Source organism: Oncorhynchus masou, chromosome 24, assembly GCF_036934945.1.
Source record: "Oncorhynchus masou masou isolate Uvic2021 chromosome 24, UVic_Omas_1.1, whole genome shotgun sequence".
Taxonomy (NCBI): Eukaryota; Metazoa; Chordata; class Actinopteri; order Salmoniformes; family Salmonidae; genus Oncorhynchus; species Oncorhynchus masou.
Genome location: NC_088235.1, coordinates 88,934,595 through 88,952,416, shown reverse-complemented (window position 1 = coordinate 88,952,416; position 17,822 = coordinate 88,934,595). Strand labels below are relative to the sequence as shown.

The following is a 17,822-nucleotide window of genomic DNA, read 5'->3' as shown; positions in this document are numbered from 1 at the left end:
GAATGCATTCAGTTGTGCTACTGACTAGGTATCCTCTTTACACACACACATGCTTTTCACCCGCTGGCTACCACATGTCTGACCATGAGGTTGTAAATGTGTGTATTTTCTATTTTCTAGACTCCCCTTTTCTAAACATCATCAGTTACTGCTACAGTATGAGGTCCAAGACAGTGTATAGGGAGAACGGGGACTAGACTCTATAACGTCACAGTCTGAGATTGGGGACTGGAACCCAACCGGAGAATGGTGGATTGGGGACAGAACCCAACATCACAGTTTTTCACACATAGCCACTGCTCTCTCTCTCAAGCCATACTTCATTGCGTAAAGTTGTCCCCAGTCTCTGTTACGAGGACAAGGGAGTGACTGAGAATGCCTTGTTGTTTATGAATGAGGATGTGTACTGTAGTATGCCCATTTGGACAACGTTATGATTATTTAATGTGATTTAATTTCAAAAATTGCACAATTATGAATGGAATGGATGTGTTTTAAGGACACAGTACACATGGATAATTGAGGATGCCTTGTTACATATTAAATTAATGGGAAGGTAGACAGTAGTTTGGCAATTGGACCTCCTTAAGAACCACCTTATCATTAATTAATGTGTTTTAAATCAGGAGAAAAGAAGCCATGAACAGATGAATGAAGGAAACAAGATACATTTTTCAGAGAACTTCAGTGAAGTATTTAAGTATTTCAAACACAAGCCTCTAAACAACATTGGGTTTGTCTCTGGTCTTTTCCTGGAGCAAGAGTTACAGTATGACCGATCAGAAAATGAATGGGAGAAAGACAGGGAGAGAGAGAAAGAAAGAGAGACCAGCCGAGCCCCCCTTCTCATGCATCTCAAAGACTTTGTCCATGGTTCAACATCATCATCGTCGTCAAAAAAAACACTGAGACCCGGTGAAAGCATTGCACTGACCTCCAGTCAACTACTGATGACATCAAACAGTTTAATCACACTGATCAGACAGACCATTATCATTACCATCCCCAACAGACGCCACAGAGAAATAAAATGACAACACAAATCACTGAAACAGAGCTTTTATGGAGCATTAAACTAGTTGAGACCTCACTAACCTAAACCCTTCCCAGGAGGACCACATGCCTTGGAAGGAAGGTGTTGGGACATGAATCAAACAAACTCCATCAACAATAGTTCCTCTCTTCCTCTTTCTCTCCATAAAGGAAGACAAAGATAGTATAAGATGATTCTTTATTGATCCCTGCAGGGTGATGTTATTTCAGCAGACAGTATATCAGACACACTCAGTACATAAAGACAACATCAGGAGTTGTAAAGAGTCAGTCTTTCTTTTTTATGTCCCAGGTCATCCTTCTCAGGTCTAATGCTGGGGGACTGATTTAAATGTTGCACCGGGGGACTGATTTACTTTTGGCGCCAGGGACTGATTTAGGCTTGGCACGCTGGAGACAGTAGGTAGTAAAGATGGTGGGGTAGATAGTGACCCAGGCAGTGAGGGAGGTGTGTGTGTGTGTGTGTGTGTGTGTGTGTGTGTGTGTGTGTGTGTGTGTGTGTGTGTGTGTGTGTGTGTGTGTGTGTGTGTGTGTGTGTGTGTGTGTGTGTGTGTGTGTGTGTGTGTGTGTGTGTGTGTGTAATTGGTCATCAAGGAGCTACGTCATTAAAGCAGCAGTGATTTCTGTCCAGAGGTTAGGGGAAGATGTGGTCTAAACTCTGCTAATTACTTACACACACACAAACACACACTCACACACTGACACACACACACACCGACACACAGAGCTAGAGGTACATTGGGACTTTATGAGAGATAGCAGTACAAGATGGTATAGTTATAAGGATAAAATACATTCTGTGTCATGTTTAATGCAATGACACTGGGTATACAAAAGGACTTTATGAGAATAGATAGACTCTAGTTTTATTGTTGCAGTATAGTTGAGTGGGATGGGTTACAGACAGTTATTTTAAAATACACTAACTATTTGGTCTGAAAGGGAGGTGCTGTTTATTGTGAATATGTAAACATTTTAACCCAAATCAGGAATAAGAAATCAAAGCTGTTCATCATTCATCAGTTTAATCTAAATATAGACATAGGCAAGTGTCCCATTGCCCCAGATACACATTAAGACCACAACACTGTCCTCTGTGTGTGGCACCATTGAAGAGAAGACCACCCAGATGTAGTGTTTGAGCTCTTCTACCATGGGCATCTATGGCAGGTGGGTCGTGACTAATTATTTTGGGCTGCCTACTTTAGTCAGGCTAAAGACCCTGGTCGTCGCCACTTGGTGGGTCCTGAGAAAACTCCTAAATCTTTAGGTGGGCCATACATTATAGTTAAATTGTTTGGGAACCACAGGCCAATATAATCACAGTGTTTTACTGGGTATCCAGGTAAATAAAAGTCTGTGTTTGTGTCCAACTACAAGAAACGTCTGACCTCTGTGATTGCCAACAAGGGTTTTGCCACCAAGTACTAAGTCATGTTTTGCAGAGGGGTCAAATACTTATTTCGCTCAATAAAATGCAAATCGATTTATAACATTTTTAACATGCGTTTTTCTGGATTTTTTGTTGTTATTCTGTCTCTCACTGTTCAAATAAACCTACCATTAAAATTATAGACTGATCATTTCTTTGTCAGTGGGCAAAAATACAAAATCAGCAGGGCATCAAATACTTTTTTCCCAAAATATTTTTCCCTCACTGTAGATACTTTTGTACCTGTTTCCTCCAGTATCTTCACAAGGTCCTTTGCTGTTGTTCTGGGATTGATTTGCACTTTTCGCACCAAATTAAGTTAATCTCTAGGAGACAGAACGCGTCTCCTTCCTGAGCGGTATGACGGCTGCGTGGTCCCTTGGTGTTTATACTTGCTTACTATTGTTTTTACAAATGAACATGGTACCTTCAGGCATTTGTAAATTGCTCCCAAGGATGAACCAGACTTGTGGAGGTCTACAATTTTTTTTTTTTTTTTTTTTTTTTTCCCGTGATGTCAAGCAACGAGGCACTGAGTTTGAAGGTAAGCCTTGAAATACATCCACAGGTACACCTCCAATTAGCCTACCAGAAGCTTCTAACGCCATGACATCATTTTCAAGCTGTTTAAAGACACAGTCAACTTAGTGTATGTAAACTTCTGACCCACTGGAATTGCGATACAGTGAATTATAAGTGGAATACTCTGTCTGTAAACAACTGTTGGAAACATTACTTGTGTCATGCACAAAGTAGATGTCCTAACCAACTTGCCAAAACTATAGCTTGTTAACATTATATTTGTGGAGTGGTTGAAAAACAAGTTTTAATGACTCCAACCTAAGTGTATGTAAACTTCCAACTTCAACCGTATCATGTCATCTGCAGGTTAATGTTTTCATGGATCCCAGGACTCCTAAAAAAACAGTGGTGCTTATTGCTGAATGGACTATCCTGGTTAAATAAAGGCCTGCCCTGGGCCAATAGATAAACACAGTAGTGAATGGATATAATTTCTCTCAACGTCCTCAAACAGACACACAGATACAGATAAAACGTCTAATAACTGATGTCCTGTATAACTTCATAAGCAAATGTTAGTCTAATATTCATTCAATCAAACAACGACATTCATCAAGACAATTATTCAAACACATCATTATTTGCATCATGGATAATAAAACAGTAACACATTACCTCAGGGCTGATCATGCAAAGTTTCTGGAGGCAGAGGAAGTCTGTCTGGCAGAAAATAATTTCAATCTCTATAAAAACGTATGGGGAGTATATTTTCTGTTGAATAATACATAATGCAGCATAGACCTATGTATTGGATAACATACGTCTATGAACTGTACATATCAAGGGAATTTTCCAAATACACACTGTCTATCCCGCTACTACTCTCTGTGAGCGCTAAGCCGCGGGTAACCAGATATTCAAAAACCACACGTCATTCCACAATGCACCGCGCCCCTTCACTTGCATTACCTCATCCCATCAGCCAACGCGAGACCGAGAATCTTCTGGTTGGTCGTCTAGGCAACGCGCCTTATCTGGCAACAGGGAACGCCCCGAAAACGCCTGCAGCCAATGGAAGACTCCAGAGGTGACATCATGTGTAATTTTTAGAGAGGCAGTGGCTGCAGATAAGCTTTGCCTCCACGCTGGAAGAGTCAGTATACACACAGAGAGCTAGAAAAGCGCGCTTTGAGTAGGAATGCTGTTGAACTATAAGAACTTATAGCACTTACCGCGTCTCATTCGAAGACTGTGGACAGAAGCGAAAGAACGAGTTTGAAGAATTTATACAGCGTTCTGAGTCAGACTATCAGTGAAGCTGAACAGAATAATTTTTCTCGAGACAAGGAGTGCGCTTACAAGTTAGAAGTGTGTGTACGGGATACGATTTTATTCCAGACTCTTGGCTCGGCTTCGGAGGTTGAAAGCATTGTCTGACACAGTATGACACTTTTCTCCGAGTTTTACAACGGAAAGAACGAGAGAGCGGTAACCGAAACACACATATCTTCTGTTTGATTAGCCTACGAGAGACATTTCAAACTGAGTGTTTGGTTTATACTCTATGTCTACCAAGATGGAAACTACTTTCTACGACGACTCGCATAACGCTTTCTCCCAGCATCAGAACGCGGGCTACGGATACAACCCCAAATCTCTGAAACACAGCATGACACTGAACCTGGCAGACCCAACCGTCACACTCAAACCTCACCTCCAGGCTAAAGCCAGCGATATCCTCACCTCTCCGGATGTGCAGCTCCTCAAACTTGCCTCCCCAGAGTTGGAGCGACTCATCATTCAGTCCAGCAACGGCCTGATCACCACCACACCTACCCCAACGCAGTTCCTCTGTCCGAGGAACGTGACTGATGAGCAGGAGGGCTTTGCCGAGGGGTTCGTTAGAGCTCTGGCGGAGCTCCATCATCAACACGTCTTGCCCAACGCACCTGGGGTCCCAGTCACCTCCACCGGGCAGACAAGAATCAACAACTCGACCACACTCCCACCTGTTTGCTCCGTGGCTGGGAGCACTGTTTATAACAACGTAGCCATGCGCTCTGAGTCACCTGTCTACGAAAACTTGAACACTTTCACCCCGGCTGTCACCACCAACTCAGCCCCGGGTTACACCACCTCAGTGCCGGCTATGAGCTTCCCCTCTGCCCCGCCTCAGCTCCCCATCTATGGGCAGCAGTCTCATCCCCACCCCAGGCTCACAGCCCTGAAAGAGGAGCCCCAGACAGTACCTGAGATGCTCGGGGAGACCCCTCCACTCTCTCCCATCGACATGGAGAATCAGGAGAGGATCAAAGCCGAGAGGAAGCGCATGAGGAACCGCGTCGCCGCTTCCAAGTGCAGGAAGCGGAAGCTAGAGCGCATCTCCCGGTTGGAGGACAAGGTGAAGAACCTGAAGACTCAGAACTCCGACCTGGCTTCCACAGCCAACATGCTGAGGGAACAGGTAGCCCAGCTCAAACAGAAGGTGATGAACCATGTTAACAGCGGCTGTCAACTCATGCTGACGCAGCAGCTCCAGACCTTCTGAAGAGGAGAGGACACTTGGGGAAAAATAGAGAAAGAGTTTGAACGAAAAGGACAGATCGTTTATAAGTGACTGGATGGCTGTTCCGTGGCTCCGTGGCATTGTGACAGGTAGAATGGGACAGTAACAGCACGAGAATGGTGGGAGGGAACCGTGACTGGCTGGCTGCCTCTAACCGGGTGCTTCGCGCGCCACCGTTGCGCACAGGAGTTGGGGCTACGGACAGAGCAGAGCGTGTGAAGGAAAAGAAACAGCAACAAACAGGACAAACGGATGTTTTGTTTCGTGTTGTTTTTATTGACTGGCCATTTGTTGGCGTTGACCAAGCTGTGCTTTTATGAATGGACCTTCGTGATGATTCAGTATTATAAAAAACAAAGACAGTAGATTTGAAAACTTCCTGGCGCTTAAGGAGAAGGCGTGTAGCCTAGTCTAAACAGATGAAACCGTTTAACAAAAGCTGCCTAACTTTTGAGTTACAATGTATTGTTTATTCTTAATTGTATTGAATTAAGTTAGAAAAAAGCTTAGTTACTTGTTTTTTTCTGAAGTTGTTTAATGGGGTTCCACTCATTGGTATTAGTTGTATATAAGATCGAATTGGAGTACTTACATTTACAATTTGTAATAAGAAACAATATAATTTTGTATGTTCATTTTCTGAGCACTTCAGAAACAAATCAATATTTAAGAAATGTAATAAAGCATATGTGAACTGAATACAATGCCTCTGTGTGTGTTGTGAAAGGGTGTGTATTGTGTGTGTACACTGAAACATGTTGCAACATGTTATGAGAGCAGCAAGTTATCTGTACCATGAATGCCTTATTGATCCTGAGGTTAGTGATGTTTCACAGTCAATGACCCTTTTATCTCTCTACAGCACACTAGTTAGACATTGCTGTGGGACTAAGTAATCTGGTCCTAGACCTGTGGTTATAGGTTCAACCTCTACAGCAGGGATGTAGGCCAGGAATGCCTTATTGATCCTGAGGTTAGTGATTGAGTTTCAGTCAATGACCCTTCTATCTCTCTAGTGTAGATTCGAGTGCAACATGAGTGGACCACCTAACACCTCAGCTCCACTTGAGTCTCACCATCTAACAAGGTTTAAGGAACACATATACTCTGTATGTTGTGAAGTGGTCTACATTCACAGGCCTCCAAGGCAAATGCTTCTGACACACTACTATGGTTGAGGGACCTATAAAGTAAATCATGATTATAACTTCAATTACTCAATCATAATACGTTTTCAATCATTTCTAAAGTTATTTTTAATGCATTGCAGCCAAAGTGTTTAGTAAATTCATAGCACAGCTGAATTGTGTGGAGTGGTGACATGTTCTGTCCCTATATTGTATCCTAAACTTAACTTCCTGTTGCCCTGGTCAACATGACTATAGGGTTGCTCACGCAGCATCACAAGCAGGATCACTGTAAACAACAATAACACCAGATGAATACGCGACAGGAAGAAACATGGTGGTAACTAATGTAAACAAACATATTTACAAACAAAACATTTGAGTATAGGCCTATGGTTACATTGTATCTAGACATGTTATATTGAGGGGTGGGCACTGGGCAAAGTCATACAATTGTAATAAACAAGAGCATAATCATAACGTTTTAATAATAACTATCCAGCTAGATGGCAGATGAGCACCTGCTAATACAGAAATAGTAAAGAAAACATACATATATACTGTATGAGCAGAAAGTCTGTGATTTCCTGTAGGACTCTGAAATATTCACAAGAGGGCGACATTGCTGATGAGATGAGCACAGTTTAAAAAATCAGGGTATTTTCTCCAGGGCCAAGGCTGTAGTTTATTACTGATGAAGACAATGCTTAGGACAATACAGAACAAAGAAAATCATGTTTATATTACAACAGTACTCATAGAGGAAAATATTCTGATGTTCAAGAAACAAGTAGTTGTTCACTACACAAATAAATGTTCCCTATAATTAAAAACAGGAATATCTAGAAGTATCTAGAAGACATAATATCTACACAATGTACTACAAATATACAAACTACAAAGTAGGTCAAACTAAGATTAAAATCCCATGAAAAAAAATACATAGTCAGCCTAGAAGCAGCCTAACCAGAGAGCTCCTTTAAATGTGTAACATGTAAATGTACAAATATTTGTAAGTGTTTTTAATTGAGTTTTTTTTATCAGCTGTTTTGTTTTTGATGACATTGAGTTTAGTGCATATTTCTGGTGGTTTTGACCCACAGATTTGCAGATGGACTGGCAGATCAACCCTTTTGTCTATTTAGCTGGCTAATTGTTTTTGTTCAAATGATGGATCTGGATACTATACCAGCTTTTTTGTTTCACCTGGCTGCTAGCTCCTGATCTTTTGAAATCATATCATATTGACACAATATCTGTTAGCAAAGGTGTCAGCTAGAGATGACGTGCAGGAGCTTGCAAGGATTTGTAGTTTTGCATGATGTCTAGTTTGATGGAAATTAGCATTTTCGAATCAGAGAGAAAGTAGAGCCAAATATATTGATAAAAGTAACTTTGTCCAAGAGAGATTTACATTGTTATCAAAACATCACGCCAGGATAAACACACAAGAAACACAGCTCTTATTTTAAGTGTTTCTAAAATTCCCTATGGGAAAAATGAATGGTGGAAAAACGATTGGAACCATTTCCCTGTTTGACCGCTAGGTTTATGGGTATTATGACACCTCCACTGTGGGGCTCTATGGGAGATGCAGTACTAAGAGAGAGGGCTCATAGAGAGGATGACTGACTACTAGTCTGAACTGTGTGTGGTGTCCTTTATGGCGCCCAAAGCTGCTGAGGCATCACTCAAGTGGGTGTCATATTGTTAAGGAGGTCCAGTAGATGCACGACTCAGGCCTCTACATGATTGTCACCAGACTCTTCATCAACCATCTCCCTGACCACCTTCCTATGATAAAGCCATGAACTGTACCTCTCCATCTTTGGAAGATGCATGCACTCAAAGACTTGGCCTCTATTGGTTGATCTAACTATAGCTAGGCTACTCATGATGATGAGTATTACTTGTTTATTATTTGCTTTTGAAGCGCTTTGAGATTGTTATGAAAAGCGCTATAGAAATTATTATTACTGTTCAGGTTTTATTCTGTAGGCTACTTATAAGACCTAATTGAGAAAGTACAACTAATAACAGTATTATGGAAGAACATTGAGCCTGTATTTTAAATCAGATAAACAGACATAATAATTGACACAATATTCGAGTGGGTCAGATTCTCAAACGGATTTTTATCAGTCTGCTCTAATTTGATTACCCTAATTTGGCGAAATATGACGTCATATTGGAACACATGGGGAATTTACCTGACCATGGGTGTGTTTGTAAATTCACTCTGGAGTGCCAGACTGCACTATGGGCTTTCATAATTTCAGAGCATTTTCTAATTGTAGCTCTCAGAGCACACTGGACGCTCTGACAGGGGAGTAGGGTTGATCTGAGCGTTCTGACCTCACAACAGCAGTCAAGCACCCTAGCTAACTGGCTAAAGTTGGCTAGCTTTAGTTTACATCTCATTCGGACCATTTTACTCCCATGACAGAGTTGGTTTGGCTCTTTTAATGTTATCTAGCGCGTTGGTGCCTGTCACTGTGCTGTTGGCAACAACTGAATTACGTTTTTTTTGCCGATGTGCTCACATTCAACGGGCGTTGCCTGTTCATAAATTAATCAGTTATTCTATGCTCTGGCAAACTCAGACGAGTGTTCTTAAATCGGATTCGATAGGGAATTTACGAACGCACCCCGTATGATATGACAGAGTACGGTCGGAAGACCTACGTCACCCCGCCAGATAAGCACACATGCCGCGTTCATGTCCTAGGCAGAACTAGAAAACTCGTAAATTTCAGATTTGCTAAATTGTTGTAGTTATACACGTGCTGCGTTTAACTAGTTAGCAAGTCGAAACATTTTTAAACCCTAGAGTTTCTAAACCCAGATGCGCAACATCGTGACAGTTCTGGGAAAGCTTGCGAAACAGACAAAGCAGACCAGGCCGGGTTTGAGATGTCAGTGAGAGAAGTGAACAATTCTTCCTTAGTTGTTAATTTTCTCGAAATCGAAAGACACAACCAATATCCGAGCCAATGTCTTAAGTAGTTGAACATGTTATTACTCCAACCTCGTGAAAGTGACAAACTGACACGTTTTCATTCTTGTAAAAAAAAAATATTTTGATGGAGTGGCTTTGATTTTAACGGCATGCACATGCGCAGTTTGGCGCAAGACGAACGTTAGACCCGATGACGTGTTTCTGAGCATGAGTTTAGATAGTCAACGTTACCATGACATCGCCTATAGGCGTTATCCGGTATTTATGTTGGATAACCAGTTTCATCCCATCTTTTTAGGAAGTATGCGTGTTTCACTGGAAGTGGAGATCACTCTCTAATCTTGGCGCGGGACAGACCAACGCATCCTGCGTTGCACTTGAATGAGCGTTCACTGCACGTTGTCCTCCAAGCAGGTTGTTTGTTTGTTCAAAGGCAAATAACTAAAAGTATGCATAGCAGCCATCTATTTTGTTTTTCAATTTCACAGACACTATGAGAGGCAAATGTGGATTGTTCAATAACAAGGTGGGTTTCATAGCCAATATTAACCTTAAATTCATCTAACGTTTTCAGTACTGAATTCCTTAGCGTGCAAATACGTTGAATATGAATATGAAGTTTACTATTACTGCTGCCTCCCGATTTTTTAACTAATATATACATATATATATATAAAGTTACATTTGTTTTATTTAAACAACAATAAAATACAAAGTCAACTAAGAATGGCCGCTCCCACTAGGGAGTGCTCTGGTTCGTGGTTGTTCATTTTAACATCTGAGATGCACAGTGCGGCTAGAACACAGACAACCTGGAACGAGTCCGTCCATCGTGTCACATGACTTGGCTAGACAATTATGTGACATTTTGTTGATGTGTTGTTGGAATGGTTTCGAATGACAGAGGAGTGGGAAGATATACTTATATATTTAGTAGTTTATGTTCCCTGTAGTGTAATTTAATTTCCTTTAGTTCATTGTTTAACCCCGACCCAATTGGTGACGACAATACACTTTTTTTGTGTGTAACGTCAGTTCGCCAATATACCCAAAGAAGAATGTCGCTGGTAAATTAGCGTGTCTCTCCCAAATGGCTAGAAACGAGGAGAAACAACTGGGGAAATTGAACAGATTATGGCTTCAAAAAGAAAGAGATGGCAAGTGGCAATCAATCGTCTTTCAGTAAATTAAGTATTCCGTTTGTATTTTTAGCTACACGTTAATTGTGGCTCTTTGCAGTGCTAGCAAACATTGTTAGTATTATCTAGCTAGCTAGTTAGACTTCCTATCAAGTTAATTTCGCTCTGGCAAGCTTGCTACTAGCCTATAGCTAGGAACACCCACTGCCTTAGCTATCAGCGAGCTAGCCTGTTATTAACAAGCTAGCTAGTTACATTATATATCTGGTCCACAATGATATGTTCGATTTGAGTCTTTTTCAACGCCATGCAGCTTTCCATTAATCGCTCCAAAAATTATATTCCCACCGATTTGATCAATAGTGTGCCACTGCAGCCCGCAATTCGAGCATTCCTGCCTTTGGGCATCTGCAGGAATGCCCCTTCACGTCATACATTGACAGATTGAGGGAGTTTGCTAGTAGGAACTAGGAAACTCGGACATTTTTTACAAAAAACGTTTAAAAAAAAAACTTGATGGGAGTCCACCTGTGGTAAATTCAATTGATTGGACATGATTTTGAAAGGCACACCCCTGTCTATGTACGGTCCCACAGTTGACAGTGCATGTCAGAGCAAAAAGCAAGCCATGAGGTCGAAGGAATAGTAGAGCTCCGCGACAGGATTGTGTCTAGGCACATGTCTGGGGAAGGGTACCCAATCATTTCTGTAGCATTGAAGGTCCCCAAGAACACAGTGGAAGAAGTTTGGAACCACCGCCCAGCCAAACTGAGCAATCGGGGGAGAAGGGTGGTGACCAAAACCAGGTGGTCACTATGCACTCTGACAGAGTTCCAGAGGTCCTCTATGGAGATGGGAGAACCTTCCAGAAGGACATCCATCTCTGCAGCACTTAACCTTTATGGTTTAGTGGCCAGCCGGAAGCCACTCTTTGAGTTTGCCAAAAGGCACCTAAAGGGCTCTCAAACCATGAGAAACAAAATGATCTTGTCTGATGAAAGCAAGATTGAACTCTTTGGCCTGAATGCCAAGCATTACATCTGGAGGAAAGCTGGCACAATCCCTACGGTGAAGCATGGTGGTGGCAGCATCATGCTGTGGGGATGTTTTTCAGCGGCAGGAACTGGGACACTTGTCAGGATCGAGGAAAAGATGAACAGAGCAAAGTACACAGAAATCCTTGATGAAAACCTGCTCCATAGTGCTCAGGACCTCAGATTGGGGCGAAGGTTCACCTTCCAACAGGACAATGTCATTATACATACAGCCAAGACAACGCAGGAGTTGCTTTGGGACAAGTCTCTGAATGTCCATGAGTGGCCCAGCCAGAGCACGGACTTTAACCTGATCTCTGGAGAGACCTGGAAATAGCTGTGCAGCAACGCTACCCATTCAACCTGGCAGAGCTTGAGAGTATCTGCAGAGAAGAATGGTAAAAACTCCCCAAATACAGGTGTGCCAAGCTTGTAGCGTCATACCCAAGAAGAAGGGAGGCTATAATCGCTGCCGAAGGTGCTTCAACAAAGTACTGAGTAAAGGGTCTGAATACTTATGTAAATGTAATATTTCAGTATTTTTATATATATATATGATTTGCACAAATGTCAAAGTTTTCTCTTTGTCATTATGGGGTATTGTGTGTAGATTGAGAAAAATGTGTAATTTAATCCATTTTAGAATGAGGCTGTAACCTAACAAAATGTGGAAAAAGTCAAGGGTTCTGGCTAATTTCCAAATGCCATGTATGTCCTATAAGAATGGACCCCATGGCTATTTGTAGTCAGTGTCGTCGGGAACAGGCCCAGCTCAATCTTCGTGAAATTATCTTTGTGGCCCGCAAATGCACTCTCCTTCAATGGGTAAAAGACCAGCCAACAAAAATAAACCAGTGGTATTGTGAGATCTTTAATGTGTTAACACTGGAGAGAATGAGTGCTATATTCAGGAACAAGTAATGAGATTTCTATACAATATGAGACCCCCTTTTGCCATCACTTCCCCCTAATCTTTCAGATAACCTAAGAAGTGTCTATAACAATTATATGAATGTGTGTCAACTTGACGCTGGTCGCGTTCTTGTATAGAATAATTATTTTGTCGCGACAGTCAAATTTAACTAAGGCATGTAAGGAAAATTATTAATATGAGAAATTAAAAATTAAGAGCAGGGAACTGAAAGGGAATGTATAATTCTATTGTTTTTGTATGCTTTTGTTTTGGTGTACGTTGGTTATGCAATGTTTTATGTTACCTTGTTTCATTTTGGAATTCAAATATATGTACAGTCAAAAGTCCAAATATATTTACCAGTCAAAAGTTTGGACACGCCTACTCATTCCAGGGTTTCTCTTTATTTTTACTATTTGAAAATGTGAAATTTATTGTCAATCAGTGTTGCTTCCTAAGTGGACAGTTTGATTTCACAGAAGTGTGATTGACTTGGAGTTACTTTGTGTTGTTTAAGTGTTCCCTTTATTTTTTTGAGCAGTGTATATTTGACCTTGAGCGAATCGATGTAGTCGGAACTGAATTCCACAAAGCCTGGTCCCCGCTCAACTCCGTTGGTTGAGTTCATCAGACACTTCCTTCACCATGGAGTTTAGTCAGCTATATGAAGAGTTACATGTGAAGATACAGCAGGGCGTTGAAGAAGGCTTAAGCTGCAAGTAACGCCTTGGACCAGAGCTAGCTACAGATCGATCCTGGGTGGAGAGACTTTTGTTACAGCTGTTAGGTTCTGAACAAACAGTAAAAACTCACGGACAACTAGAAAAAGCTCAAACCAAGTTTGTTCACCCCACTGGGTCATACTGCTGTAAAAGACTAAGCATGATTACACAAGCACATATATTTATTACCTCCTACTATTCGGGGTCAACTCCTTATACATCTAGACAGCCAATACATCTCTGTTGTTAGGCATCTCTGTTGTTAGGTTGTCTGACCTGACCTCGGGCCGAATACCTCTCCCCTCCCTAATCCGCCACTGTCCTACCTTATCAGTGACGGAAACCAGACAGTTCTTCTTTTACTTCCATTTTTTAGGAGCCTTGATCTTCAGCAATAACATGTTTGACAGAATGTGACTTTCCATACACCACGTTCCTATACATCCTTCATTGACCCCAACCTATACCTTCCTTATACATGTGAAGTAATCAATAAGTTCTAGTATGGTAACGTGAATAAGTATATTTAAAGCTAGAACCCAACACCTTTCAACTTATTCAGATCTGGGTGATCAGTTGAATCCAGTGTGTTATGCAGGGCTTGAATAAAAGCCTGTGTTGAACATTACTGTAATGTGTAGCTAAATGTAATTCCTTCTCTGGGCCCTGAAACAGAGGGCCGTATCAAAGATGTTCATGAACCTAGACCCAAACTGGTGAGTTCTACACATTTAATCTAATTGACAGTAATTCACACATGCTTTATTGGGGATAAATATGACTTGCACTTACGATCTGATATGTTTTTTCTTCCACAGTCAACACTCAATTCAGCCTCATCCATTAAAAAGTGGATCCCAAGCATCAAGAATGAAATCGAGTATTATCTGCAGGTAGGCTTGTGAAGTGATGAGAGACAGTAATAATGCTGTTGTTTATTGACTTGTGCGTGTTTATGGGTGTGAAGAAAGGATACCACACTGAAGTTTCATTTTGAAGTGAGTATGGCACACTTTGTTTTTTTCTCCTCTCTCAGCAGTCCCAGTTGTCTCACTACCCTGAGAGGAAGATAGCAGAGTTCCAGCTGAGCATCCAGGGGCTGGAGAAAGAGTATAAACGCTTCATCTGTAAACTACAAGCCCTGGACCCGACCTGTAAACACCAGCCCTGGTCACCTAGAGCATACACCAAGAGGAGTGCAGATACACACATCTCCCCCAACACCGGTCAGTTTAACAGGTTTTGGCTCTGTTGTCTAGTTCTGACCAGTTTTGTTGTCTTACCTCTAACATAAACTATCAGCTTTCATATGTTATATGTGTTGTCTTCTATTAAGAAGAGAGGTTCCCAATTAGTTTTTTAATATGACCATAGTCATAACCAACGTAAAATACATTGTGGCCCATAAAAAATACCAAACCTATTTTACAGTCAGGTTCCCGTTTTTAGCCTTGATCCCAAATATATCAGGCATCACTAACGTTTTGGGAAACTCTGGTCTAGAGAAAGGAAATCCTTTTTTTTAAAGATAATTCCTGGTTTCTCTCCTCTGTAGCCAAGAAACCACGCGGTCTCCAGTCATGTGATCTGAGCAGGCCTGTGGGTGGAGCACAGAGTAACTGGGTCGTTAAAAGAACAGGAAGTGATGCAACCTCAGCCTCTGAGAACAAGGTACACTTCCACCAATCAGGGACTTTCCTCAGCACATTTCCAGTTGACCTGACTAATCCCAACCCAGAGTCCACCAATCCAGATCAGGACCAGCCCCTGAACTTTGATCGCACCCGTCTGGCAGTGGTTCTAGCTGGGTCCAGAGGCCCATTACAACCAGGGTCGTCTCACACTCAGAGCCTGGCCAGGGTGCTGCTCTCTGGGCTACCCAACCTCCACAGCTCCCCACTGGGAAGGGCCATTGCTGCACAGGACAGAGACAATACAGGGGGAGAGAGACGAGACAGCAAAGGGGCAGGAGGAGCCCATAGCACTGTTAATGATGAAAAGAGCACAGGGCATGTACTGGGACTAGGCTGCTACTCATCCTCAGACGATGAAGCCGACGCATGACATGGCTTTGTTATTAACACTGGATCCCTGATCACTACTCAGAACTCAATCTGCCATTCATGGACATCCCATGCTTCAGTACTTGTCCAGTTTGCCCTGAACTCCAATCAGCTGTTGTGAACCACAGGTTCTTTCTTTTCCTATTGTACATTATGTAAATACACAATAAAAAGGGAAATTATACAATATACTTCAAGGGCTTTTCTTTTTCTTGAGAAAACAAATGTGACCCGACAGACAGACCTTTCTGAAATTGTGGTGCTGAATTCTACTTTAGAAGTAATATAAGAACCAATAATAATTAGTGGGACAGACATTCACTCCATTCTGATTGTTTGATTAGAACATGAAAGAAGTGTAACAGATGAGGCGATGACGAGAATAGGATGTCTATATTTCAGGGTAACATATTAGCTGGCACTCTCAGGTTGCAGCTCTGTCTCTGTTGAATAATCAGTCTCCTCCAACACCGGTCAGTTTAACAGGGTTTGGCTCTGTTGTCTAGTTCTGACCAGTTTTGTTGTCTTACCTCTAACATAAACAATCAGCTTTCATATGTTATATGTGTTGTCTTCTATTAAGAAGAGAGGTTCCCAATTAGTTTTGTAATATGACCATAGTCATAACCAACATAAATGTATTGTGGCTCACAAAACTAAACCAATATTACAGCCAGGTTCCTGTCTTTAGCCTTGACTCCAAAAATATCAGGCATGACTAACATTTTGTGAAACCCAGGTCTAGAGAAAGGGCAAATATACAATTATTGGTTTCAGTCTTATGTCGGGAGTTTCTCATTTATGACGTGTACTGTATCTCTCGTCTGTATCCAAATAAACACGCAGTCTCCAGTCATGTGATCTGAGCAGGCCTGTGGGTGGAGCACAGAGTAACTGGGTCGTTAAAAGAACAGGAAGTGATGCAACCTCAGCCTCTGAGAACAAGGTACACTTCCACCAATTAGGGACTTTCCTCAGCACATTTCCAGTTGACCTGACTAATCCCAACCCAGAGTCCACCAATCCAGATCAGGAACAGCCCCTGAACTTTGATCGCACCCGCCTGGCAGTGGTTCTAGCTGGGTCCAGAGGCCCATTACAACCAGGGTCGTCTCACACTCAGAGCCTGGCCAGGGTGCTGCTCTCTGGGCTACCCAACCTCCACAGCTCCCCACTGGGAAGGGCCATTGCTGCACAGGACAGAGACAATACAGGGGGAGAGAGACGAGACAGCAAAGGGGCAGGAGGAGCCCATAGCACTGTTAATGATGAAAAGAGCACAGGGCATGTACTGGGACTAGGCTGCTACTCAGACGATGAAGCCGACGCATGACATGGCTTTGTTATTAACACTGGATCCCTGATCACTACTCAGAACTCAATCTGCCATTCATGGACATCCCATGCTTCAGTACTTGTCCAGTTTGCCCTGAACTCCAATCAGCTGTTGTGAACCACAGGTTCTTTCTTTTCCTATTGTACATTATGTAAATACACAATAAAAAGGGAAATTATACAATATACAGTGCCTTGCGAAAGTATTCGTCCCCCTTGAACTTTGCGACCTTTTGCCACATTTCAGGCTTCAAACATAAAGATATAAAACTGTATTTTGTTGTGAAGAATCAACAACAAGTGGGACACAATCATGAAGTGGAACGACATTTATTGGATATTTCTAACCTTTTTACCAAATCAAAAACTGAAAAATTGGGCGTGCAAAATTATTCAGCCCCTTTACTTTCAGTGCAGCAAACTCTCTCCAGAAGTTCAGTGAGGATCTCTGAATGATCCAATGTTGACCTAAATGACTAATGATGATAAATACAATCCACCTGTGTGTAATCAAGTCTCCGTATAAATGCACCTGCACTGTGATAGTCTCAGAGGTCCGTTAACCTCTTACATCTATGGGGGCGCTATTTCATTTTTGGATGAAAAACGTTCCCGTTTTAAACAAGATATTTTGTCACAAAAAGATGCTCGACTATGCATATAATTGATAGCATTCGAAAGAAAACACTCTGACATGTCCAGAAATACCAAGATATTCTCTGTGCGTGCCCTAGAACGTGAGCTTCAGGCAAAACCAAGATGAGATGGCATCCAGGAAATGACAAGGATTTTTGAGGCTCTGTTTTCCATTGTCTCCTTATATGGCTGTGAATGCGAGAGGAGTGAGTCAACCCTTTCTGTCGTTTCCCCAAGGTGTCTGCAGCATTGTGACGTATTTGTGGGCAGATCATTGGAAGATTGACCATAAGAGACCACATTTACCAGGTGTCCGCCCGG

The 17,822-nt window shown here is 42.0% G+C and overlaps 2 protein-coding genes across 2 annotated transcripts; both read left to right on the top strand.

The window, feature by feature from the left end:
* Nucleotides 1-4,136: 4,136 nt before the first annotated feature.
* LOC135512958 (transcription factor Jun-like) lies at nt 4,137-6,277 on the top strand. The gene has a single exon (XM_064935505.1). It carries the CDS (start codon nt 4,572-4,574, stop codon nt 5,553-5,555), a length of 984 nt encoding a protein of 327 aa, XP_064791577.1. The 5' UTR covers nt 4,137-4,571; the 3' UTR covers nt 5,556-6,277.
* A 4,221-nt stretch (nt 6,278-10,498) lies between these two features.
* si:dkey-86e18.1 (uncharacterized protein LOC557342 homolog) lies at nt 10,499-15,721 on the top strand. The gene is made up of 5 exons (XM_064935504.1): nt 10,499-10,816; nt 14,143-14,183; nt 14,286-14,360; nt 14,504-14,693; nt 15,023-15,721. Exons 1-5 carry the CDS (start codon nt 10,750-10,752, stop codon nt 15,529-15,531), a joined length of 882 nt encoding a protein of 293 aa, XP_064791576.1. The 5' UTR covers nt 10,499-10,749; the 3' UTR covers nt 15,532-15,721.
* The last annotated feature ends 2,101 nt before the right edge of the window (nt 15,722-17,822 follow it).

What these genes read in the sequence shown, in the direction of transcription:
- LOC135512958 (XM_064935505.1), top strand. Translation starts at nt 4,572, where the DNA reads ATGTCTACCAAGATGGAAACTACTTTCTACGACGACTCGCATAACGCT.
- si:dkey-86e18.1 (XM_064935504.1), top strand. Translation starts at nt 10,750, where the DNA reads ATGGCTAGAAACGAGGAGAAACAACTGGGGAAATTGAACAGATTATGG. An exon ending in AAATCGAGTATTATCTGCAG is followed by an intron (nt 14,361 to 14,503) that starts GTAGGCTTGTGA and finishes CTCCTCTCTCAG; the next exon opens with CAGTCCCAGTTGTCTCACTA. An exon ending in ACACATCTCCCCCAACACCG is followed by an intron (nt 14,694 to 15,022) that starts GTCAGTTTAACA and finishes TCTCCTCTGTAG; the next exon opens with CCAAGAAACCACGCGGTCTC.